General features: G+C 45.2%; 1 protein-coding gene across 1 annotated transcript in view; it reads right to left on the bottom strand.

The window, feature by feature from the left end:
• LOC129814184 (glypican-1-like) overlaps positions 1 to 16,470 on the bottom strand; it is a 160,080-nt gene extending 143,610 nt beyond the window's left edge. The window contains exons 1-2 of the mRNA XM_055867086.1: positions 16,216 to 16,470; positions 15,584 to 16,106 (exon numbers count right to left, since the gene is read on the bottom strand). Of these exons, the coding sequence (XP_055723061.1) occupies positions 15,584 to 15,746 (163 nt within the window). The 5' untranslated portion in view covers positions 15,747 to 16,106; positions 16,216 to 16,470. The remainder of the gene's footprint in view (positions 1 to 15,583; positions 16,107 to 16,215) is intronic.
• Between the last annotated feature and the right edge of the window lie 7,265 nt (positions 16,471 to 23,735).

The raw sequence follows: 23,735 nt of genomic DNA on the forward strand, positions 1-23,735 counted from the left end.
CGTCCTGTCGGCTAGCAGTACAGTGATCAGATCACACAGCACAGACCAAACCCTATTATAACCACAGAGAGACATCATATAGTCTGATGTACAGATCGGACAATTCTCAACCTCTCACTGCCATCCCTTCTTTTGCTGTAAGTACAGAGGAGATCCATCAAACATGACATCACCCACGTGAGGGGGCGGGCCAGGCTGGGTCACCGTAGCCAATGTCGCTGCAATGTTGCTGTTTGCGTGTTTGTGTGTGCGTACATGCATTTAAGCCAGCCAAGTCAATCTTTTGTGGATCATGTCCTTGCTAGCAGTATTGTCAGTGGAACGTCTGAAGTGACAAGAAGCTACATTAATTTCCTCTGGCTGTATTACTTTTATATTCTCTTTCTTTTACTGCTCTGGCATGTGCTCCAATCCTCAAACATTATTCACTTCTTAACCTGCCTGGAACCTTTACCTAGTTACTGCTTCCCCCACATCTCAACTTTATGGCAGCAAGTCTTTCCATGGAAAACGTCGGCCCTGAAGGTTGCCTCACCCTAATCCTAACCCTAAAACTAACCCTAACTCCTAATCCTAAACCTAACCCCTAAACCTAATTCTAACTCTAATCCTAACCCCCGAAACCTAAAAAGCCTTTTTCCTTGTGGGGACCGGCGAAATGTCCCCACTTGTCTAAATTGTCTTTGTTTTATTATCCTTGTTAAACCAAACCACACACACACAAACACAAAGCCTTTGGCAGAGAGGAGCAGGGTTGACACAAGCCCTCTTGCTGTAATGAGGGGTTACAATTCTGCATTTGACAGAACCCATTCCTCTGAAGACAAAAGCTGAGACACATTGCCACCCCCGCAGACACACACACATGCAGTCACAGTCACACACCCTGTCACAGTCACTGACACACATACAAACACGCTGACACACAACCACAAACACGCACACACACACAAAGTGAGACATGCTGGGCAGCTCCTCTGAACTGCTGTGACCCTGCAGGGGGCTGTTCTGTGTGTGTGTGTGTGTGTGTGTGTGTGTGTGTGTGTGTGTGTGTGTGTGTGTGTGTGTGTGTGTGTGTGTGTGTGTGTGTGTGTGTGTGTGTGTGTGTGTGTGTGTGTGTGTGTGTGTGTGTGTGTGTGTATCTGCATCTGCAGGGGGCATAACAGTATCGGTGAACTCCCCCTCTCACATATGAGGAGCAACAGGGGCCAATGAGATTGAAGGAAAAAAGAAGAGAAAAGAAATAGGGGAGAACAGTAGCAGACCTTGAGGCGTCCAGCTTTGTACAGGCCACTTGTCAGTTAACCTTTAACCTACCATTTCCACGGCCTGTGGAAATCGAATTAACATAATAACAAATCCCCAGCAAGCTCTGTCTGTTTAAGCTAGAGATATCTGTTTTTTTGCATGGGCTGCGTCTCAATCCACCGCATCCGCCGATGTCATCCTTTCGCATCTGCGGTGAAAGGTGGCTAGAGCGGTGTTTTGTGTTTTGACCATGAGATATCCCCAAAAATCGGTCTTCTCACAAAACATCTGTAGCGTCCTAACGGTTTGGCCTAAACGATGGTGCTCTAGGATGCCCAAAAGCCTCAAAAGACTTGTCTTAAGGTCCCGGTTAAAGAAATGAATGGAAGTATATATGGAGATAGTTTAGTGCCTAACATAAGGGGATAAATACATGTCAAAGAATAAATAAATAGTTTCCTGATCTTTCTCATACGGTGCCTTCGGAAAGTATTCAGACCCCTTGACTTTTTCTACATTGTTATGTTACAGCCTTTTTCTAAATTGTTTCGTTTTTTTCTTAATAAATCTACACACAATACCCCATAATGACTTAGCAAAAACTTGTTTTTAGACATTTTTGCTGTTTTATCAAAAATAAAAAACTTAAATATCAAGTATTCAGAACCATTACTCAGTACTTTGTTAATGCACCTTTGGCAGTGATTACAGCCTTGAGTCTTCTTGAGTATGATGCTACTAGCTTGGCTACACCTGTATTTGGGGAGTTTCTCCCATTCTTCTCTGCAGATCCTCTCAAGCTCTGTCAGGTTGGATGGGGAGCGTCACTGCACAGCTATTTTCAGGTCTCTCCAGAGATGTTCGATCGGGTTCAAGTCCGGGCCCTGGCTGGGCCACTCAAGGACATTCAGAGACTTGTCCCGAAGCCACTCCTACATTGACTTGGCTGTGTGCTTAGGGTCGTTGTCTGTGTGCTTAGGGTCATTGTTAATGTAACTCCTGAATCAACAGTAGAAATGTTACACTGTTGGAAGGTGAACCTTCGCCCCTGTCTGAGGTCCTGAGTGCTCTGAAGCAGATTTTCATCATTGATCTCTCTGTACATTGCTCAGTTTATCTTTCCCACGATCCTGACTCTCCCCGGAGTCACTGCCGCTGAAAAACATCTACACAGCATGATGCTGCCCCCACCATGCTTTACCGTGAGGCTGCTGCCAGGTTTCCTCCAGCCGTGATGCTTGGCATTCAGGCCAACGAGTTCAATCTTGGTTTCAACAGACCAAATAATCTTGCTTCTCATGGTCTGAAAGTCCTTTAGTTGCCTTTTGGCAAACTTCAAGTGGGCTGTCATGTGCCTTTTACTAAGAAGTGGCTTCCGTCTGGCCACTCTACCATAAAGGCCTGATTGGTGGAGTGCTGCAGAGATAGTTGTCCTTTTGGAAGGTTCCCCCATCTCCACAGAGGAACTCTGGAGCTCTGACAGAGTGACCATTGGGTTCTTGGTCACCTCCCTGACCAAGGCCCTTCTCCCCCGATTACTCAGTTTGGCCGGGCGGCCAGCTCTAGGAAGAGTCTTGGTGGTTCCAAACTTCTTCCAAGAATGATGGAGGCCATTGCGTTCTTGAGGATCTTCAATGCTGCATAAATGTTTTGGTACCCATCCCCAGATCTGTGCCTCAACTAAATCTTGTCTCGGAGCTCTACGGGCAATTCCTTCGACCTCCTGGCTTGGTTTTTGCTCTGACATGCACTGTCAACTGTGGGACCTTATATAGACAGGTGTGTGCCTTTCCACATCATGTCCAATCAATTGCATTTATCACAGGTGGACTTCAATCAAGTTGTAAATAAGGTATTTCTGTTTTCTATTTTTAATACATTTGCAAGCCTTTCTAAAAACCTGTTTTTTTTATTTGTCATATGGGTTATTGTGTGTAGATTGATAAGGATTTTTTTTATTTAATCCATTTTAGAATAAGGCTGTAACATAACAAAATGTGGAAAAGGGCAAGGGGTCTGAATACTTTCTGAATGCACTGTATCTCTCAGATATAGGACAGACACTTCAGAACAAACTTCCTTTTGATTCCTTTTTTTGCCTATGTAGTGAATCCCTTATTCAATGTGTTTCTATTGGCTAATAACAGTCATGTCAAATTCAATGTTTAATCCAATATTTGTTTTATCTATTTTTTTGATACCTTAAGGGGTCTTAAAATTCCAAATCAACCAGCTAAATAATCGTTGGTATGACCAACTTATTAAATTAAATTGACCACCTCCATAACCTCTTTATTTTGTTAAAGAACCCCAGTGTAATGCCAAACAACATTTCTTCACCCCTCCTCTTCATCTATTCCCCCTATCCTCTCTCTTCACCAATGTGGAACATAGAGCAGGACCAATCAAGGATCGTCCACATCCTCTTCCATTCCCCCTTCTCTCTTCCTCCTGTCTTCTCTTCCCCAATATTCAGGTCATAGCCTGGCCAAGGTACAGGGCCAAGCAGAGCAGAGCTCCCCAACCTCCTGTGTTCCCCTCTGGAGAACATCAAACACACGGTGGTCTGTTTCATGCTCCCGGCACACCATCACGGCTTAATGCTTCAAGAGACTGACTACTGACACCAGCATTTTAACAACTCCTGCACGTCCACCAGACAGTCTCAACACACACACATAGACACACACCAATACACAGCCAGCAGCATGCTGACTTTCAACTGCTGAGGATTTATTACGAGACAGACAAACATACGTACGCGCACACATGCTCAAACACCCATGTGCACACACATCAACGCCCAGCTCACAGACTTTCAACTGCTGAAGGATTTATTGTGAGACAGACAAACAGACAGACAGTGAGATAGCACAATTCCTTTTATCTAACACACATCTATCTATCAGATGTCTATAGCCTAACACATTGCCATATGCTAACATTAACCTTCAAATGGTCCTCATTAATCCTTATCTTGAAGTCAAGTACACTTAGAAAAAAGGGTTCTTTGCAGAGGGATAGGGTTTTACTCTGTCTTTTATCTGAAGGACCATTTTTGGAAGACGAGGGTTCTTTGTAAGGTAAAGGGTTTTACCTTCAACCTTTAACATCCTAAGAACCCTTTTTGGAAGAAAGTGTTCTTTGATGATTCTTTGGAACGCGTGAAGGGTTCTACATAGAACCCCTTCTGAGTCTGAATAAGCTTTTTTATTGTAATGTGCTTTCTGTGATTTTTCATTCTGTGAGAGTGGTAGAATAAGAGGGAGTATGATTGAACTACCGGTGTGTTATATGGTAGACAGCAAATTGGCCAGATTTACCCCGTGTTGAATTATCTGTGTAACATTTCTACTGTTGATTCAGGAGTTACATTAACTTAACAGTCAGTGGTATAAAACGTTAGCAGCCAGCCTAGTACTACACAACATGATGTATACAAAACGGGCCCCAGTGAACAGTGTTTTTCAGTCTGTGTGTGACGGCGGCAGGTAGCCTAGCGATGAAGAGTGTTGGGGCCAGTAACTGAAAGGTTGCTGGTTCAAATCCCAGACCTGACTAGGTGAAAAATCTGTCTGTGCCCTTGAGGAAGGCACTTAACCCTAGTCGCTCTGGATAAGAGTGTCTGCTAAATGATGCGAATGTAAAATGGACAGTTCCTAGGTTTATTGTACTTAGTAAATTATTGATCTGGACTTTACTGGCTTCATGGGGGAGTAACTTCAAATCAGATTGATCTTAAATTGGTCTGCAGTATTGAAAACATGTTATTATGGGATTGCATTAATTAATTTCATTAATTTCTCCAGCTTTACATTCTAGTAATCAACCCTGTGTTGCTTTGTCGTGTAAAGAGCGGAGCTACATGTTTTCATTTCAATAGCTACAGGTTTGGGAAGATAAATATGTTTGTTTTTCTTCCTTACAGACACTTATACATACTTTCTTTTAAACAATACATAGTGTTGTATTAACAAAACAGAAGCCCATCATTTCTCAAAAGAAATGGAAAATGTTTTATATAGAGTTCTTATGTTTCAGTCCCCACGACAACAGCGACATACTGAAATGCATGTACTTTTGAAACATTACATTGAAATACTGTAAATTCCCATGAATTCCTATGGAGGCTGTTCCTTATGGGGAGTAACATAATGGCGGACGGTGACATCTGAACAGCGCCCCCTTTCAGTCATCTTGTGAATACATATAGTGAATCATTTGTTCTATCTAGCACCAAAAGAGTTCCCCTACATGGTTCTACTTACTCTACTTGGGAAAGAGTCTAAGCAATCTTCACTCACAAAACAGAAGGGAGAGTCAGTTGAGGAAATCTTTCAAAATACATTTCACAGTAGTTTAAAAGCTCTACAACATCCGTAGGCTACAATACTTAGTAGTATTTGCCTCATAGCATGTTGTAGTTGACTAGTTCTGAGTCGTCAGCTGGTCCTCATTGTTGCGCCAGTGTGCAGTGTTCCAAATGTCTGTATTTAACCTCTGGGCTGAGAGCAGTGTGTAAGGGCAGCAGACACACAGACACTATTAGCATATCATTAGCCCCCAGTCTAAGAGGTGAAATTGAGCTGCCCACTGGGAGTGTGTGTGTTGTTCCTTCATGCTTCACACCACAGACACACACACACACAAGCTTGCGCAAGCGTGCACGCACATACACACGTCACGTGCATACACAAACACGCACAGACAGGCTGGTCACTAGAAATAGACGTCGATTTCGGACGTTTGAAAAGGTCCTAAGAACGTCAATATATGCCTTCCTAGTCGCTTACAAAAAAAAAAAGGCCTTGCTTCGGGCACGAACTCATGAGGCACGGAACGAAGCGTGCTGCTTAGACCACTGCGCTACGCAGTTCACAAAGCCATGAAAATATTATGAATACTGATGATACCAAACACGTCGTTTTTTATTATTTTGTTGTAGCCCTTTCCTGCAGTCGCATGACCAGAAGCGCCCTCTAGTGGCCTCATGGATGGAATGTTCATAATATTTTTCAGGATTTCATCATCAATAAACATGTATTTATTTTTTACCTCCAAAAGTCCGGTGTTTTAATGTCAAATGGTATTGTTATATTTCAGTCTTCTGTCATGTATAGAAAGTGTAATACTGGGATGCAAACTCAAAATATAATACAGTTCAACTCTATATCTGACATGGTACAGGTGTCTTCTTGAGATGAGGTTTATACTTTTGTTTGACCATGTGTGACCCTAAATTTAGCCCACTGCAGTAAAAGGTTAAAGGGAAACTAGCTTTGTGTTTCCAATTACATCATCAGTGTGCATCTTGTGATTTTGACCAATTGTGAGTGGGCTTGCCTACTAATTGTCTACAAATTGGTTGATGATGTTGATGCACTGTCACGCCTGCCCCCGCTCCCTCTCAAGGGTGCCAGGTTGCCCATCATTACACACACCTGTCACCATCATTACGCGCATCAGCGCTCATTGGATTCACCTGGACTCCTTCAGGTTTTGATTGCCTTCCCTATATCTGTCTGTCCCTCTGTTTCATCCCCGTGTCAGTGTTATTGTCGTTTTGTTTCCCCTGTCCAGATGCTGTCCGTGTTCTGTTTCATGTCCGTTGTTTATTAAATGTTCACTTCCTGTACTTGCTTCATGTCTCCCAGCGTATGTCCTTACATTGATGTTGGGCTGGTGCTGGAGATGATGAATATGAAGTTGAAAAATTATGTTAAGCCTTCCCCAAACCATAGCTCTAACCATAACCACTCGGAATGAATACATAAACTTTTAAACTTTTTAAGTTGTTTCTGTTTTAACCCTGGAAACATGTGGAATTAACCCTGTAACCATGCAGAACTAATGCGTCAAAAATAGCTATTCTTCCATAATACGTGGAATTTCGAAGGGAAACTATGACATCTTGTTGCTCACAAAGGCTTGCACACACACACGCCTCACACACACATACACACATGTATACACATACACACACACACCTCTCCCAAGGCTACTGTCTCAGCTAGGGGGCGCTATCCTGAAAAGCTGACAATTGCATTTAGCCTTCCAAACACTTGTTTAGTGATAGTCAGGGCATAAGTGCTTGAAGAATGGCACAAAAACAACAAAGACAAGGTTACATCAAGTAACACCAGAGGTGACTAAGAGCTAAACAAAATCGACCAGACACCCAATGACAGCTTTGATGAATCAAGGTCTGAAATCTCATTAATTTCCGTCGATCAGTTTGATAAACGTCATAATGTCATCTTCTCAAAGACAAAACAATCGTTAAGCCATCATGAGGGTAATGAGAAAGAGGGACAGTGTGTGTGTGTGTGTGTGTGTGTGTGTGTGTGTGTGTGTGTGTGTGTGTGTGTGTGTGTGTGTGTGTGTGTGTGTGTGTGTGTGTGTGTGTGTGTGTGTGTGTGTGTGTGTGTGTGTGGTGTGTGGTGTGTGGTGTGTGTGTGTGTGTGTGTGTGCGCGTGTGTGTGCGTGCATGCGTATCTGTGTGATGAGGAATGATCCACACAAAATCATTACCTCCACTCACAGTAAACACAGTGAACATCTGTGATGATAATCAGGCATGATAATGTGCACTTTACATTACATAAATCTTACACAGTAGGCTAGTAACACTAGAAATCCAAACTAAAGTAGAATTTATTGATATGTAATTATTATTTACAGTATTATTACATGTGTATTTCAGTGTTTTTACTAGGTCCGTAATGGAAAGTGGACTCCTCAAGACATCTGCTAACCCACTGCTCATAACTATGCTGCCTATCCTGTCGTCTGACGATGCCTCTTCCAATCAAAACTGAGAAGGAGAGCGGCTGTGTCTCAATAGTATTAACTACCCTCCTTTCCTTGTGTCCTTTACTCCACAATCAATGATCTGACAACACCTGCCAGGTCTAAGCAACATGGTGGAAACCTATTCTAGTCTCTTCACCAACCAGAGATGAAGAATAAGGACAGGAGATTTCCCTGTTCCTACCCCATGACCGGATCCGAAAAAACTCCAGGTCCTAATGGGGACACTGCACTGTGTAGGGTGCCGTCTTTCGGATGGGACGTTAAACGGGTGTCCTGACTCTCTGAGGTCATTAAAGATCCCATGGCACTTATCGTAAGAGTAGGGGTGTTAACCCCGGTGTCCTGGCTAAATTCCCAATCTGGCCCTCAAACCATCATGGTCACCTAATAATCCCCAGTTTACAATTGGCTCATTCATCCCCCTCCTCTCCCCTGTAACTATTCCCCAGGTCGTTGCTGCAAATGAGAACGTGTTCTCAGTCAACTTACCTGGTAAAATAACGGTAAATAAATAAAATAAATAAATAAATAAATGATGACAAACAAGAAACAGAAAAAGCAAAGGCGTCCATATCACAGTATTGAGACCCAGCCACCAGCTCCTATAACCAGACTCGGTCTCAACCTTTAAGTCTTTATTGAAGACTCATCTCTTCAGTAGGTCCTATGATTGAGTGTAGTCTGGCCCAGGAGTGTGAAGGTGAACGGAAAGGCACTGGAGCAATGAACCGCCCTTGCTGTCTCTGCCTGGCCGGTTCCCCTCTCTCCACTGGGATTCTCTGCCTCTAACCCTATTACAGGGCCTGAGTCACTGGCTTACTGGTGCTCTTTCATGCCATCCCTAGGAGGGGTGCATCACTTGAGTGGGTTGAGTCACTGACGTGATCTTCCTGTCTGGGTTGGCGCCCCCCCTTAGGTTGTGCCTTGGCGGAGATCTTTGTGGGCTATACTCGGCCTTGTCTCAGGATGGTAAGTTGGTGGTTGAAGATGTCCCTCTAGTGGTGTGGGGGCTGTGCTTTGGCAAAGTGAGTGGGGTTATATCCTGCCTGTTTGACCCTGTCCGGGGGTATCATCGGATGGGGCAACAGTGTCTCCTGACCCCTCCTGTCTCACCCTCCAGTATTTATGCTGCAGTAGTTTATGTGTCGGGGGGCTATGGTCAGTCTGTTATATCTGGAGTATTTCTCCTGTCTTATCCGGTGTCCTGTGTGAATTTAAGTATGCTCTCTCTAATTCTCTCTTTCTCTCTTTCTTTCTTTCTCGCTCTCTCTCTCTCGGAGGACCTGAGCCCTAGGACCATGCCTCAGGACTACCTGGCATGATGACTCCTTGCTGTCCCCAGTCCACCTGGCCGTGCTGCTGCTCCAGTTTCAACTGTTCTGCCTGCGACTATGGAACCCTGACCTGTTCCCCCGGACGAGCTACCTGTCCCAGACCTGCTGTTGTCAACTCTCTAGAGACAGCAGGAGCGGTAGAGATACTCTCAATGATCAGCTATGAAAAGCCAACTGACAATTACTCCTGAGGTGCTGACCTGTTGCACCCTCGACAACTACTGTGATTATTATTATTTGACCATGCTGGTCATTTATGAACATTTGAACATCTTGGCCATGTTCTGTTATAATCTCCACCCGGCACAGCCAGAAGAGGACTGGCAACCCCTCATAGCCTGGTTCCTCTCTAGGTTTCTTCCTAGCTTTTGGCCTTTCTAGGGAGTTTTTCCTAGCCACCGTGCTTCTACACCTGCATTGCTTGCTGTTTGGGGTTTTAGGCTGTGTTTCTGTACAGCACTTTGAGGTATCAGCTGATGTAAGAAGGGCTATATAAATACATTTGATTTGATTTGAACCACTCCTTCTCCTCTCTCTCCTAGAGTGAATCACAATGATGGACTGTGCATAAGACCTTGAGCCAGTCTTAGCCAATACATTAGTCTGATCAAGCCCACAGTCTTACTGTCCCTGCCTGGGAAGAAAGAATGGCCAAGATGCAACATTCAGGTGTCTCATAATTGGGAGACTACTTCACTGAGCTGTTTAATATGCCAGAGAAAGACATTCTTTTTGTTAGCACAGAGGGCACTGATATAAACTATCTCTCTCATTCTCTCTCTCTCTCTCTGACTTTCTCACTCTTACTCTTCTCTTTGTTTCTCTCTCACTCCCTTGCCCACTCTGTTGCAGTCTCTCTCCTCCTTTCTTTCCTCCTTTTCTCTTCCTTTCTTTCTCTCCCACAATCTCGCTCGATCTCATCTCTTCTCTCTCGCTCTCTGACCTCAGACTAGAGTAAAGTCCACAGCACCAGAAATAAGAAATAAATCACGTTCTGTCAAGACAGATTTGTTCTCAACACCCTATGGATTAGACATTTCAAAGAAAAAGGGGTTGTCACTGGCGTTAAATCCGCCCATTGATTTACACGGTATGGTTAATCAACTTGATTAAGACTGTCCCATTAGCACAGCGACCTCCCGGCTTTATGATGTATGGCTGCTGACATATTCACCACATTACATCTCCCTCCACATGTCAACACAGCAACATTACAATCACTTCATGATCCCATTTAATCTATCACATCACATGACTCCTTTATGCAATCACATCACATGACTCCTGTAAGTAATCCCAATCACATAGTGGCTGCATTCCAAGCACTTAAAAGACACACCCTCTCCCCTCACGCCCTCAAATTAAGTGGACACTTCTGATGACGTATCATGACGTCTGACGAGTTGACACTTCATGGGCAAGGGGCGAGGGAAGAATGAATTCATTTTAAAAATGGGCCGCTCTTGACCGGAAATTTGTCACTTGTTCATCCCACAGTCATATTTTCAGTCATCATGGAACTGTTGTGTGCCTTATATGCGCTACAGTCAATTATGTTTGCATTTCATATCTCGGCTAGAAGACAACGCATCCGCAGACATTGAATGTTAGCCATCCTACTATAACAGGTCAATTGAAAATGACAATGTATAATTGTGACGTCAGGGAAAGTGAGCAATGTTAACGTTTCCAAAAGCTAACCAAACAAAAACATAATTACTTTTATGATACGTGTTTGAGCCGTCATGTGTTTAAGTAGCACCATTTCTAACATATTTACATTTGTTTTTACTTACACTTGTATGTTGACTTCGCCATATTAATATTGGTTTTAAGTTTTGCCGGATTTTTCTTAGCGGACGTACAATCGTCGTGAGTTGAATTATGGGGCGTTTTAGGCCCCGGAGTGAACAGAATTTGCAAACTCACAAACTCGATCAAAAACAAGGGCTGAGGGGCTTATGTTGCCAACTTCCCTTGCTTGGCTAATCATTTGTCCAACGATAAAGATGGCCGCGGGGATTCCCCCAAGGGCATAAGACGAGGGTAAGTGGAGGAGGGTGTGTCTTTTATGAGTTTGAAACGCAGCCCCATAGTGATTAATTTAAGCATTAGGCTATGGATTGAGCATTGCGGTAAAGATATTTTCAGAAAGAGAAGTACTTGAAAATATATTAGCATTAGAAGAAAGTACATAATATTACCTCTATAATGCTAATACTACTGTAAACTATGGGTATCGGTATATATGGAATACTGCATGTACCAATAGCCTACATTATACAACGGATGGATCTAATCCTAAATGCTGATTGGTTAAAAGCGCAAAAGTCTATTAAAGGTCTGTTCCACAAGTTACCACCGGCTAAATCTATGACGTTAAAACGTCTATTTACTCTGTTCCATCTGACTGCGCAATCCACTGTCTCATCAGCCCAGCCAGGCAATTTATCAACTTGATCTCCACTATAAAAAGCATCTAGACATTATCTCACATTTCTTTTAGACTAACATTAATGGTAAATTGTAATTATTTTGCTACTATGGCCTATTTATTGCCTTACCTCCCTAATCTTCTACATTTGCACACACTGTACATAGATTTCAGGACACAGCAGAGGGAGCACCCCCCTATCCACATCGACGGGACAGTAGTGGAGAGGGTGGAAAGTTTTAAGTTCCTCGGCATACACATCACGGACAAACTGAATTGGTCCACCCACACAGACAGCGTGGTGAAGAAGGCGCAGCAGCGCCTCTTCAACCTCAGGAGGCTGAAGAAATTCGGCTTGTCACCAAAAGCACTCACAAACTTTTACAGATGCACAATCGAGAGCATCCTGTCGGGCTGTATCATCGCCTGGTACGTCAACTGCTCCGCCCACAACCGTAAGGCTCTCCAGAGGGTAGTGAGGTCTGCAGTACGCATCACCGGGGGCAAACTACCTGCACTCCAGGACACCTACACCACCCGATGTCACAGGAAGACCATAAAGATCATCAAGGACAACAACCACCCGAGCCACTGCCTGTTCACCCCACCTATCATCCAGAAGGCGAGGTCAGTACAGGTGCATCAAAGCACGGACCGAGAGACTGAAAAACAGCTTCTATCTCAAGGCCATCAGACTGTTAAACAGCCATCACTAACATTGAGTAGCTGCTGCCAACATACTGACTCAACTCCAGCCACTTCAATAATGGAAAAATTGATGTAAAAAATGTATCACTAGCCACTTTAAACAATGCCACTTTATATAATGTTTACATACCCTACATTACTCATCTCATATGTATATACTGTACTCTATACCATCTACTGCATCTTGCCTATGCCGTTCTGTACCATCACTCATTCATATATTTTTATGTACATATTCTTCACACTTCCTTTACACTTGTGTGTATAAGGTAGTTGTTGTGAAATTGTTAGGTCAGATTACTCGTTGGTTATTACTGCGTTGTCGGAACTAGAAGCACAAGCATTTTTCTACCCTCGCATTAACATCTGCTAACCATGTGTATGTGACAAATAAAATTTTATTTGATTTGTCTATTGTGTTATTGACTGTACGTTTGTTTATGTGTAACTCTGTGTTGTTGTTTTTGTCGCACTGCTTTGCTTTATCTTGGCCAGGTCGCAGTTGTAAATGAGAACTTGTTCTCAGCTGGCCTACCTGGTTAAATAAGGTGAAATAGAATAAAATCAAATAAAAATTTAGTTTTCAACAGCGGAGATTTGTATAAACCTTACTGTCTATCTCTCCGACATTTGCAACTTTGTTTCAAAATTTAAATTCGATCTCCAGCTGTCCCATGAACGAGTCGGGACGAGACCGACAGGCAGGCAATGTTTCTCAGCTAGTCGAAATTATGAATGAGCTGGCATCATTTTTATGGATAAATACAAATAAATGTCAATTGAAAAAGGTAAAACAAAATGAAGTGCAGCTAGTTTGCAGTCTTTCCAGCTTCAGTTTGAAGTGATTGTATTAGCTGTGTTGTTGGCTAGCTCCTCTGAACAACAGTGTCTTGACGAGAGAGCACATTTTCTATGCCAGGTGAAATCGCACCTCATTAGCTCATTGTTATGTATGTATCCCAATAAATTTCACTAGAAAACAGCCTAAACAAAGGCAGCTACTTTGCTGTTATTCTGGCTGCTTTTTGATGTGACTGTAAGTTTGCCGTAGTTGGCTAGCTAGCAAGCAAGGGATAAAAATGTTGCCAGCCAGTATGTCAATGGAACATTTAGAACGAACGAGCGATCCATAGATACAGAACAAAAAGACTGAACGACTGGGTCGCGTCTCTGGCAACCGAACCAATAGAACGAACAACCGGCATTTGTAGCAACCCTAGATTTGTGCCGGGACTATATCTTGTGGAAGGAGGAAATAGTTTGAATAAATGTATCAAAATAACAATTTGAATGAAAATATGTCAATCATTATTTGAATATGTTGGTAACCCGTTGTAAAAAAGTGATAATGCCCTGGAAGCCGGTGTTTGGAGGATATATAGACACGGATTAACAACACCTGTGTTGTTAATTATCACTTAATTATTATTGCAAGTGTCCTGCATTGAGGCACATTGTCTCTTGGATTTACAGTAGCCTACTGTATCTAAAGTAGGTTGAACAGTGTTGCATTAAAACACAGTTGACAGCAAAAAAAACGAAAGTATCACTCCCAATGGTAGCTGACTTTAGCCTACTGTATATTATTTAGTGATTGCTTTCGCAATGTGGCTCGAGTGTGGACTGCGGAGCCAGCACAGTGTGGTAACTAACCACCATGTCTACGTCCCAAATGGCACCCTATTCCATATAGAGTGCACTACAGGGCCCATAGGACTCTGGTCAAAAGTAGTGTACTATATAGGGAATAAGGTGCCATTTGTGACAGCCCATGCATGGTGAATTCCTGGGAAGGCACACATATAATCAGCTGTGCTGAATGCTGACTTGTGACTGTGTCTATGAAAAGAGCTAGCTCTGACATCACATAGTTCAATACACACACCACAGTCAGTGTGTGAGGTTAGTGTGTGTGTGTGTGTGTGTGTGTTGTCTCTGTGTGTGTATCATCATATTTGCGTGGTTATGCTTGTGGTCAAGTGATCGTCTGGCTAGCGGGAGTTTCCAGGGAAACACACGAGAGAGAGAGACAGAGACAGAGAGAGAGAGACAGAGAGAGAGACAGAGAGAGAGAGACAGAGAGAGAGAGACAGAGAGAGAGAGACAGAGAGAGAGAGACAGAGAGAGAGACAGAGAGAGAGAGAGACAGAGAGAGACAGAGAGAGAGAGAGAGAGAGAGAGAGAGAAAGACACAGAGAGACAGAGAGAGAGACACAGAGAGAGAGCCTGAGAGAGAGAGACAGACAGAGAGAGAGACAGCGAGAGAGACACCAAGAGACACAGAGAGAGACAGAGAGAGACAGAGACACAGAGAGAGAGAGACAGAGAGAGAGAGACAGAGAGAGAGACAGAGAGAGAGAGAGACACCAAGAGACACAGAGAGAGACAGAGAGAGAGACAGAGAGACACAGAGAGACAGAGAGAGAGACAGAGAGAGAGAGATGTTTCCCTCAGCAAGATGAAGGATATTCATGATCAATACTGGCTAGATCAGAAGACCTACTGCTGACACCGATTGCAATAAGTCAATGAGGGCTTCTTGACTTACTGTTTATATTCATCCAAGGTGTGGCTCAACTTGAAACTGAAATGTTCTGCTACACTGAAATATTTTCAGTGTGCTACAAAATGTAAAGGACAATATTTACTGTACATAGTTTTTAAATTTGTCGCATGTTTAACTTGTGCCACTGCCATATACGACAATTCATATCCTCTCAATAACACCACTGAACATAGCCAACCGTTTCTAAGGGCGTGACAAGGAATGCTGAAGCACAATAACTATCAATTGAACCTGCAAACCTGAGTGAAACTAAGTAGCCTAGTCTATTTGCAGGGGATGGGAAGTTTGGGGGTCTGTTATTGGAGCATCATTTTTATGAGACAGGTAATTACTAATAGGTTAGCTATTTCTCAGAACGGTTAACAGTTGCTGATAGTTGCTGATGGTCAGGGGCGTTACAAAATTAATATATTTCGTACACAAATAAAGTCAATTCGGTGCGCAAAGCATCATTATAGTGACAGAGATCGACTAACCTACCTGATATTTCAGACTGGGGCACTCCTTTCAGACTAAAACCATTGCCGTTGTAGAACTGTCGGATATCCGAACAACTCTGAGCTTTTCCGCTCCCCGTATCCCCGAATCCCGGCACCGTCAGGGCGCAAAGCACGAGAGCTGTAACCACCGCGAAATCCATCATACAGTATTACAGCCACACGGCCAAGTGCAAATCCGAGAGAGGGGTGTAGTGTGATTGAGTTAAGTCCTAAACAACGGGAGACATCCACTCCCGCTGCCCGATAGCAGGCGTTCGTCAAAACTTCTCAGTTGCGTTGGGCTTCGCTATACTGTCGTGGTTGGTTCGCTGCGTCCAGTCTCAGTGCTGTGCTGCACGGAATGAGAGGGAGTGTGTGTGTGGAGGGGGAGAGCAGTCCCGTCTCTTCTCTGGGCAGCTTGCAGGCCTTTTTGGTCGCGGTGTAGATAAATCAACCACTGGAGCAATTTCACACAAATTATCTGCGCCTCCTCGTAGACAGTTCAGTTAACAATGTGCAGTCACCTGAGGAAAGGCAATAGAAACATGATTAGTAGCCAAAACATGAATTTACAAAATTCCAGAAAATCAACAGGTGACATTAATGGAAAATAACGTCTCTTTATGGTATTACCGGCGATGACAGCCCAACAGGGAGCTTTCAGCGGAGGAGCGACCGGTAAAACGGCAGTAAGGGACACCGTCAAGTCTAGTTCAAGTTAATGATGCTCTCCCGGCGCTGCCACTCAGTCGAATGAGGAGAAGGAGGCGGAGAGTCAGAACGAAAGAGAGAGAGAGAGAGAGAGAGAGAGAAAGAGAGGGGGAGAGGGAGAGAAAGAGAGAGGCACCGACTGCAGGAGGACACCGCGGAGCTTGTGACTGCGACGGAGCTTCCCCACAGGATGTTGCATCAAACCAACCGTTGATCGGGCCAATGAAACGGACTTCATTCCTCCGGTGGCGTGTGCCACAGACTTGCGAAACGGACTTGTTTTGGCGATGAGGAGGCTAAACCGTTCTGAGATCAGCAATAGCCCCCAATGATGGGTAGTTAGTTAGCTGTTCCTTGGGGCACCAGGCTATCCTTACTCACTTGTCTGGTCTAATTGGGTGCATTCCTAGATCAAGTTCATTTTTAGGGATGTTTTACGCAGTATAACGTCTTTTGAATGATTAAATGCAATACAGAAAATACATTAGCTGAGGCTACATTGGACATGTGGACTTATCCATGCACGTGTAAAGTACACTCAAAAAAAGATGGGTTAAAAACAGCCAAGTTCTGGGTAAATAGTGGACACGTTAGGTTCTTAGTCACTTAGTTGTGGATCATAGCTCAACAACCCAAGGTCAGATCAGACGACTGGAAGTGTGGCTTAGTAGGGGCTATATTTCTTTTTGGCCAACCTTGAGAGTAAATGTCGGTTAATCTGTTCTGTTGCACTGTCAACACATGTTGAGCACTGACACTTCTGTAGCATAATGAAGTGTACACAAGTTGAGTTCCTCAAGTACCTACAGTATGTGTGTGCCAATGTTTGGATATTTACCACTTTGATATGATATTTAAATAATAATGTTATTAATTGTATATTAAAATATGTCATGTACAATTTTTTTAAGGGAAATGTCAACTTGCCGTGTACAAACATGATGAAAAGTAATTACATTTACTCTCATGGGTGGCCCACAATAACTATTTGAAAGCGTTCAGCAGAGGAGCGTCCAGTGAAATTGCAGTAACGGAGATCGTCCAGTCTAGGTCACTTTAATGATGCCCTTCCGGCGCTGCTACAGTCAAATGAGGAGGAAGAGGAGGCGGAGAGTCAGAATGAGAGAGAGCGAGACAGAGGGGCCACAGCTCCTGAAAATAACCTATGGATTACATTAAAGATGCACTTTGCAGAAATCGCTCTGCCATTTCCTGGTTTCAAAAATTCTAATAGTTTGCCTTATTTCAGTTTATGTGACAAAACAAGCAGTCATTTTGTGGAGAATCATAGTACCATCTAAACTGCTGTGAAATATATTTTTCATAACCAAAAATAGTGTATATTCAGCTGTTTGAAGCTGGTGTACAAAACCAAAAGTAAAAGACACAAAAAGGAAACTTCAGAACAGGAAGCATAAAAATATCACACATAGAACAGATCTACCACTTCTTAGAATTGCTTTAAACGGGAATTAAATATCTATTACTCACCTTTCTATGTCAATTTGGTCAGGTCGCCCAAAAGGTTACATATTGTAGCTTTAAAAAATACCCATCTGCTGAGTCAACCCAGCATGAAAGTGTTTAAAAACCCAACTGATGGTTAAATGAACACACGTTTGTGTAACGGCTGTCGTCTTCCTCCTCGTCTGAGGAGGAGAAGTTTGAAGGATCAGAGGACCAATGCGCAGCGTGGTAATTTTTCATCTTATTAATGAAGTGAACAACTCAAAATACAAAAAAGCAACAAAGTGGAAACCGAAACAGTTCTATCTGGTGCAGACACACAAAGACTGAAGACAACCATCCACAAAACCCAACAGAAAACAGGCTACCTAAATATGGTTCCCAATCAGGGACAACAACTGACAGCTGCCTCTGATTGAGAACCATATCAGGCCAAACACAGAAAACCAACACAGAAATAGAAAACATAGATTACCCACCCAACTCACGCCCTGACCAACTAAAACAAAAGACAAAACAAAGGAACCCCCCCCCCCCCCCCCAGGTGCGGACTCCGGCAGCAAAACCTGAACCTATAGGGGAGGGTCTGGGTGGGCATCTGTCCGCGGTGGTGGCTCTGGTGCTGGACGTGGACCCCACTCCACCATTGTCTTTGTCCGCTTTCTTAGCGTCCTTTGAGCGGCGACCCTCGCCGCCGACCTTGGCCTGGGAACCCTAATAAAGGGCCCCACTGGACTGAGGAGCGCCTCTGTACAGAGGGGCAGCTCCGGACTGAGGGGTAGCTCATGACTGAGAGGTAGCTCATGACTGAGAGGTAGCTCATGACTGAGAGGTAGCTCATGACTGAGAGGCAGCTCAGGACTGAGAGGTAGCTCATGACTGAGAGGTAGCTCATGACTGAGAGGTAGCTCAGGACTGAGGGGTAGCTCATGACTGAGAGGTAGCTCAGGACTGAGGGGTAGCTCAGGACTGAGGGGCAGCTCCGGACTGAGGGGCATTTCCGGACTGAGGGGCAGCTCCGGACTGAGAGGCAGCTCCGGACTGAGGGGCAGCTCCGGACTGAGGGGCAGCTCCGGACTGAAAGGCAGCTCCGGACTGAAAGGCAGCTCCGGACTGACGGGCGGCTCTGGCAGCTCCGGACTGACGGGCGGCTCTGGCGGCTCCTGACTGGCGGGCGGCTCTGGCGGCTCCTGACTGGCGGGCGGCTCTGGTGGCTCCTGACTGGCGGGTGGCTCTGGCGGCTCCTGACTGGCGGACGGCTCTAGCGGCTCAGGACAGACGGGCTGCTCTGACGGCTCAGGACAGAGGGGCAGCTCAGGCGACGCTGGACAGACGGGCAGCTCAGGCGGTGCTGGACAGCTCAGACGGCGCTGGACAGACGGGCAGCTCAGGCGGCGCTGGACAGACGGGCAGCTCAGGCGGCGCTGGACAGACGGGCAGCTCAGACGGCGCTGGACAGACGGGCAGCTCAGGCGGCGCTGGACAGACGGACGACTCTGGCCTGCTGAGGCGCACAGTAGGCCTGGTGCGTGGTGCCGGAACTGGTGGTACCGGGCTGGTGGAGTCGACCTCTGGGTGAGTGCGGGGAGCAGGAACAGGGAGTGCTGGACCCTGGAGACGCACTGGATGCCTGGTGCATGGTACCGGCACTGGTGGTACCGGGCTGAGGACACGCACCTCAGGGCGAGTGTGGGGAGGAGGAACAGGACGTACTGGACTCTGGAGACGCACAGGAAGCCTGGTGCGTGGTGTTGGCACTGGTGGTACTTGGCTGGTGCGAGGGGCTGCCACAGGCGGACTGGTGCATGGAGAAGGCACCGGATAAACCGGACCGTGGAGGCGCACTACAGGTCTCGAGCACCGAGCCTGCCAGACCCTACCTGGCTGAATGCTCCCCGTAGCCAGGCCAGTGCGGCGAGGTGGAATAGCCCGCACTGGGCTGTGCTGGCAAACCGGGGACACCATGCGTAGGGCTGGTGCCATGTACACCGGCCCGAGGAGACGCACTGGAGACCAGATGCGTAGAGCCGGCTTCATGGCACCTGGCTCGATGCCCACTCTAGCCCGGGCGATACGAGGTGCTGCTATGTACCGCACCGGGCTATGCCTGCTTACCGGGGACACCGTGCGCATCTCTGAATAACACGGTGCCTGCCCGGTCGCTATCTCTCCACAATAAGCACGGGGAGTTGGCTCAGGTCTCCTACCTGGCTTAGCCACACCCCCCGTGTTCCCCCCCCCAATAAATTTTTGGGGCTGCCTCTCTAGCTTCCAGCCGCGCTATCGTGCAGCCTCCTCATACCACCGCCTCTGCGCTTTCGCTGCCTGCAACTCAGCTTTGGGGCGGCGATACTCACCAGCCTGTGCCCAGGGTCCCTTGCCGTCCAGAATCTCCTCCCAAGTCCATTTCTCCAGATATCGCTGGTTCTCTTGCTGCTGCCCGTTACCACGCTACTTGGTCCTTTTTTGGTGGGTGGTTCTGTAACGGCTGTCGTCTTCCTCCTCGTCTGAGGAGGAGAAGTTTGAAGGATCAGAGGACCAATGCGCAGCATGGTAATTGTTCATCTTATTTAATGAAGTGAACAACTCAAAATACAAAAAAACAATAAAGTGAAAACCGAAACAGTTCTATCTGGTGCAGACACACAAAGACTGAATACAACCACCCACAAAACCCAACAGAAAACAGGCTACCTAAATATGGTTCCGAATCAGGGACAACGATTGACAGCTGCCTCTGATTGAGAACCATATCAGGCCAAACACAGAAAACCAACACAGAAATAGAAAACATAGATTACCCACCCAACTCACGCCCTGACCAACTAAAACAAAATACAAAACAAAGAAACTAAGGTCAGAACGTGACAGTTTGAGTGATCCAAAGGCATGGCCTATTGGGGGCGTGGCTTTCAGATAGTTATTTTTTTGTCTCACAAGTGAGAGTAAATGTCATTCATGTTCATCATCTGTCCATCCGTCCGTCCGTGTCTCTCTCTCTCTCTCTGTCTGCCTGTCTGCCTATCTGACTCTGTCTGTCTGTCTGTCTGTCTGTCTGTCTGTCTGTCTGTCTGTCTCTTTCTCCTACCATCTGTCTCTCTCTCTCTTCTTCTCATGCCCCTCTCTTGGCGGCGTATCCCTTTGTGTGGTTATGTAAGTGTGATGTCCGTGTATTTTTAAGGGCAGTACACGTGTGAGCGGGTGCGTCAGTGAGAAAGCGTCCCACTGGTTATCTCGCCAGCCGGCTGTGTAATCACACACTTCAGTTCTTTAGTCCTTCGTTCCTCTCACACCTTCCTCTCTAAAGCCGGTCTTACTCAACCACATCTCTTTCTCGGTTGTATCATTTTTAACTAACAGATCTAATGGGACTCAATGGCCAGTGAAGCACAATGAAATACATCTCTTCTGGCTTACTTGCACAAAACCATACTCTGAAGTGCACTGTATAATGATATGAATGTCTATCATTGAATAGGAACATTCTTTTCCTTGTTTGATCACAGAATTCTAAAAGGGGGATGTGTCATATAACTGTCCTAGTCTGAAAACTGTCCCTCACTGAGAGAGAGAGAGGAAGGAGGGCTAGATAGAGAGAGAGAGAGAGAGAGAGAGAGAGAGAGAGAGAGAGAGTAGAAGGAGGGCTAGATAGAGAGAGAGAGAGAGAGAGAGAGAGAGAGAGAGAGAGAGAGAGAGAGAGAGAGAGAGAGAGAGAGAGAGAGTAGAAGGAGGGCTAGATAGAGAGAGAGAGAGAGAGAGAGAGAGAGAGAGAGAGAGAGAGAGAGAGAGAGAGAGAGAGAGAGAGAGAGAGAGAGAGAGAGAGTAGAAGGAGGGCTAGATAGAGAGAGAGAGAGAGAGATAGAGAGAGAGAGAGAGAGAGAGAGAGAGAGTAGAACCCATATTTATGCCTATTTATTTTAACCTGTGTGCTTTAACCATTCGTACATTGCTACAACACTATATATATATAATATGACATTTGTAATGTCTTTATTGTTTTGAAACTTCTGTATGTGTAATGTTTACTGTTAATTTGTATTGTTTGTTTCACTTTTGTGTATTGCTACCTCACTTGCTTTGGCAATGTTAACACATGTTTCCCATGCCAATAAAGCCCCTTGAATTGAATTGAATTGAGTAGAAGGAGGGCTAGATAGAGAGAGAGAGAGAGAGTAGAAGGGGGGCTAGATAGAGAGAGAGAGAGAGAGAGAGAGAGAGAGAGAGTAGAAGGGGGGCTAGAGAGAGAGAGAGAGAGAGAGAGAGAGAGAGAGAGAGAGAGAGAGAGAGAGAGAGAGAGAGAGGAAGGAGGGCTAGATAGAGAGAGAGAGAGAGAGGAAGGAGGGCTAGATAGAGAGAGAGAGAGAGGAAGGAGGGCTAGATAGAGAGAGAGAGAGAGAGGAAGGAGGGCTAGATAGAGAGAGAGAGAGAGAGGAAGGAGGGCTAGATAGAGAGAGAGAGAGAGAGGAAGGAGGGCTAGATAGAGAGAGAGAGAGAGAGGAAGGAGGGCTAGATAGAGAGAGAGAGAGAGAGGAAGGAGGGCTAGATAGAGAGAGAGAGAGAGAGGAAGGAGGGCTAGATAGAGAGAGAGAGAGAGAGGAAGGAGGGCTAGATAGAGAGAGAAACACCACATTGAAACCCTGCATGCAGAGTTCTGTAAGATTATCCTACATGTCCAGAGGAAAACTACAAACAATCCATGCAGGGCAGAATTAGGCCAATATCCACTAATAATAAAAACTCAAAAAAGAGCAATTCAGTTTTGGAAACATCTAAAATACAATGACCCCCTCTCATATCACTACCAAGCCCTGCAATGCCAAGAGTTGAGCAAAGAAAAGAGTCCCCTCATCCAGCTGGTCCTGGGGCTGAGTTCACAAACCTGTTCTACTAACACACTGAAGCCTCAGGTCCAAAACTTGCAATCAATCAGGATAAACCAAATTACAACACAGTCAAAACAAAACTATATTGCTTATTGGGAAACACAAGCACAAACACAAAGCAAAATGCAGTGCTATCTGGCCCTAAATCAACAGTACACTGTGGCTAAATATTTGACCATGGTTACTGATCAAAACCTTAGAAAAACCTTGACAAAGTACAGGCTCAGTGAGCACAGCCTTGCCATTGAGAAGGGTAGACACAGGAAAACCTGGCTCCCTGTAGAGGAAAGGCTGTGCAACCACTGCACAACAGCAGAACCTGAGACGGAGCTGCATTTCCTGACAAAATGTCAAAAATATAAAACAACTAGAGAGTGTCATTTCCCCAAATTTGAAACCCTTATACAAGGTTTCAAAGACCTCTCTGATGAGAGTAGGCTACCCGTCCTGTTGGGGGAGGACGCAGAGAGCTGTTGGTTGGCAGCGCACTACATTGCTGCCTGCCATAAGTTGAGGGACAGTGTCTGACAGACCAATCAACCTGCACATGTCATCTACTGTATGCTTATTGTTATTGTTGAATGTATGGTTATTTTGACACTTGGTTATTGTTGTTACTGTTGTCCCGTTGACAATTTTGATTCTTATTTTTATATTTATATTGTAAATATCCTAAATAAGCTTTGGCAATATGTACATTGTTACGTCATGCCAATAAAGCAAATTAGAGAGAGAGAGAGAGAGAGAGAGAGAGAGAGAGAGAGAGAGAGAGAGAGAGAGAGAGAGAGAGAGAGAGAGAGAGAGAGAGAGAGAGAGAGAGAGAGAGAGAGAGAGAGCCTGAGAGAGAGAGAGAGAGAGCCTGAGAGAGAGAGACCAAGAGACACAGAGAGAGAGCCTGAGAGAGAGAGAGAGAGCCTGAGAGAGAGAGACCAAGAGACACAGAGAGAGAGCCTGAGAGAGAGAGACCAAGAGACACAGAGAGAGAGCCTGAGAGAGAGAGACCAAGAGACACAGAGAGAGACAGAGAGAGAGAGACCAAGAGACACAGAGAGAGACAGAGAGAGAGAGACCAAGAGACACAGAGAGAGACAG

This window comes from Salvelinus fontinalis, chromosome 17 (genome assembly GCF_029448725.1).
Source record: "Salvelinus fontinalis isolate EN_2023a chromosome 17, ASM2944872v1, whole genome shotgun sequence".
In the NCBI taxonomy this organism is placed as follows: Eukaryota; Metazoa; Chordata; class Actinopteri; order Salmoniformes; family Salmonidae; genus Salvelinus; species Salvelinus fontinalis.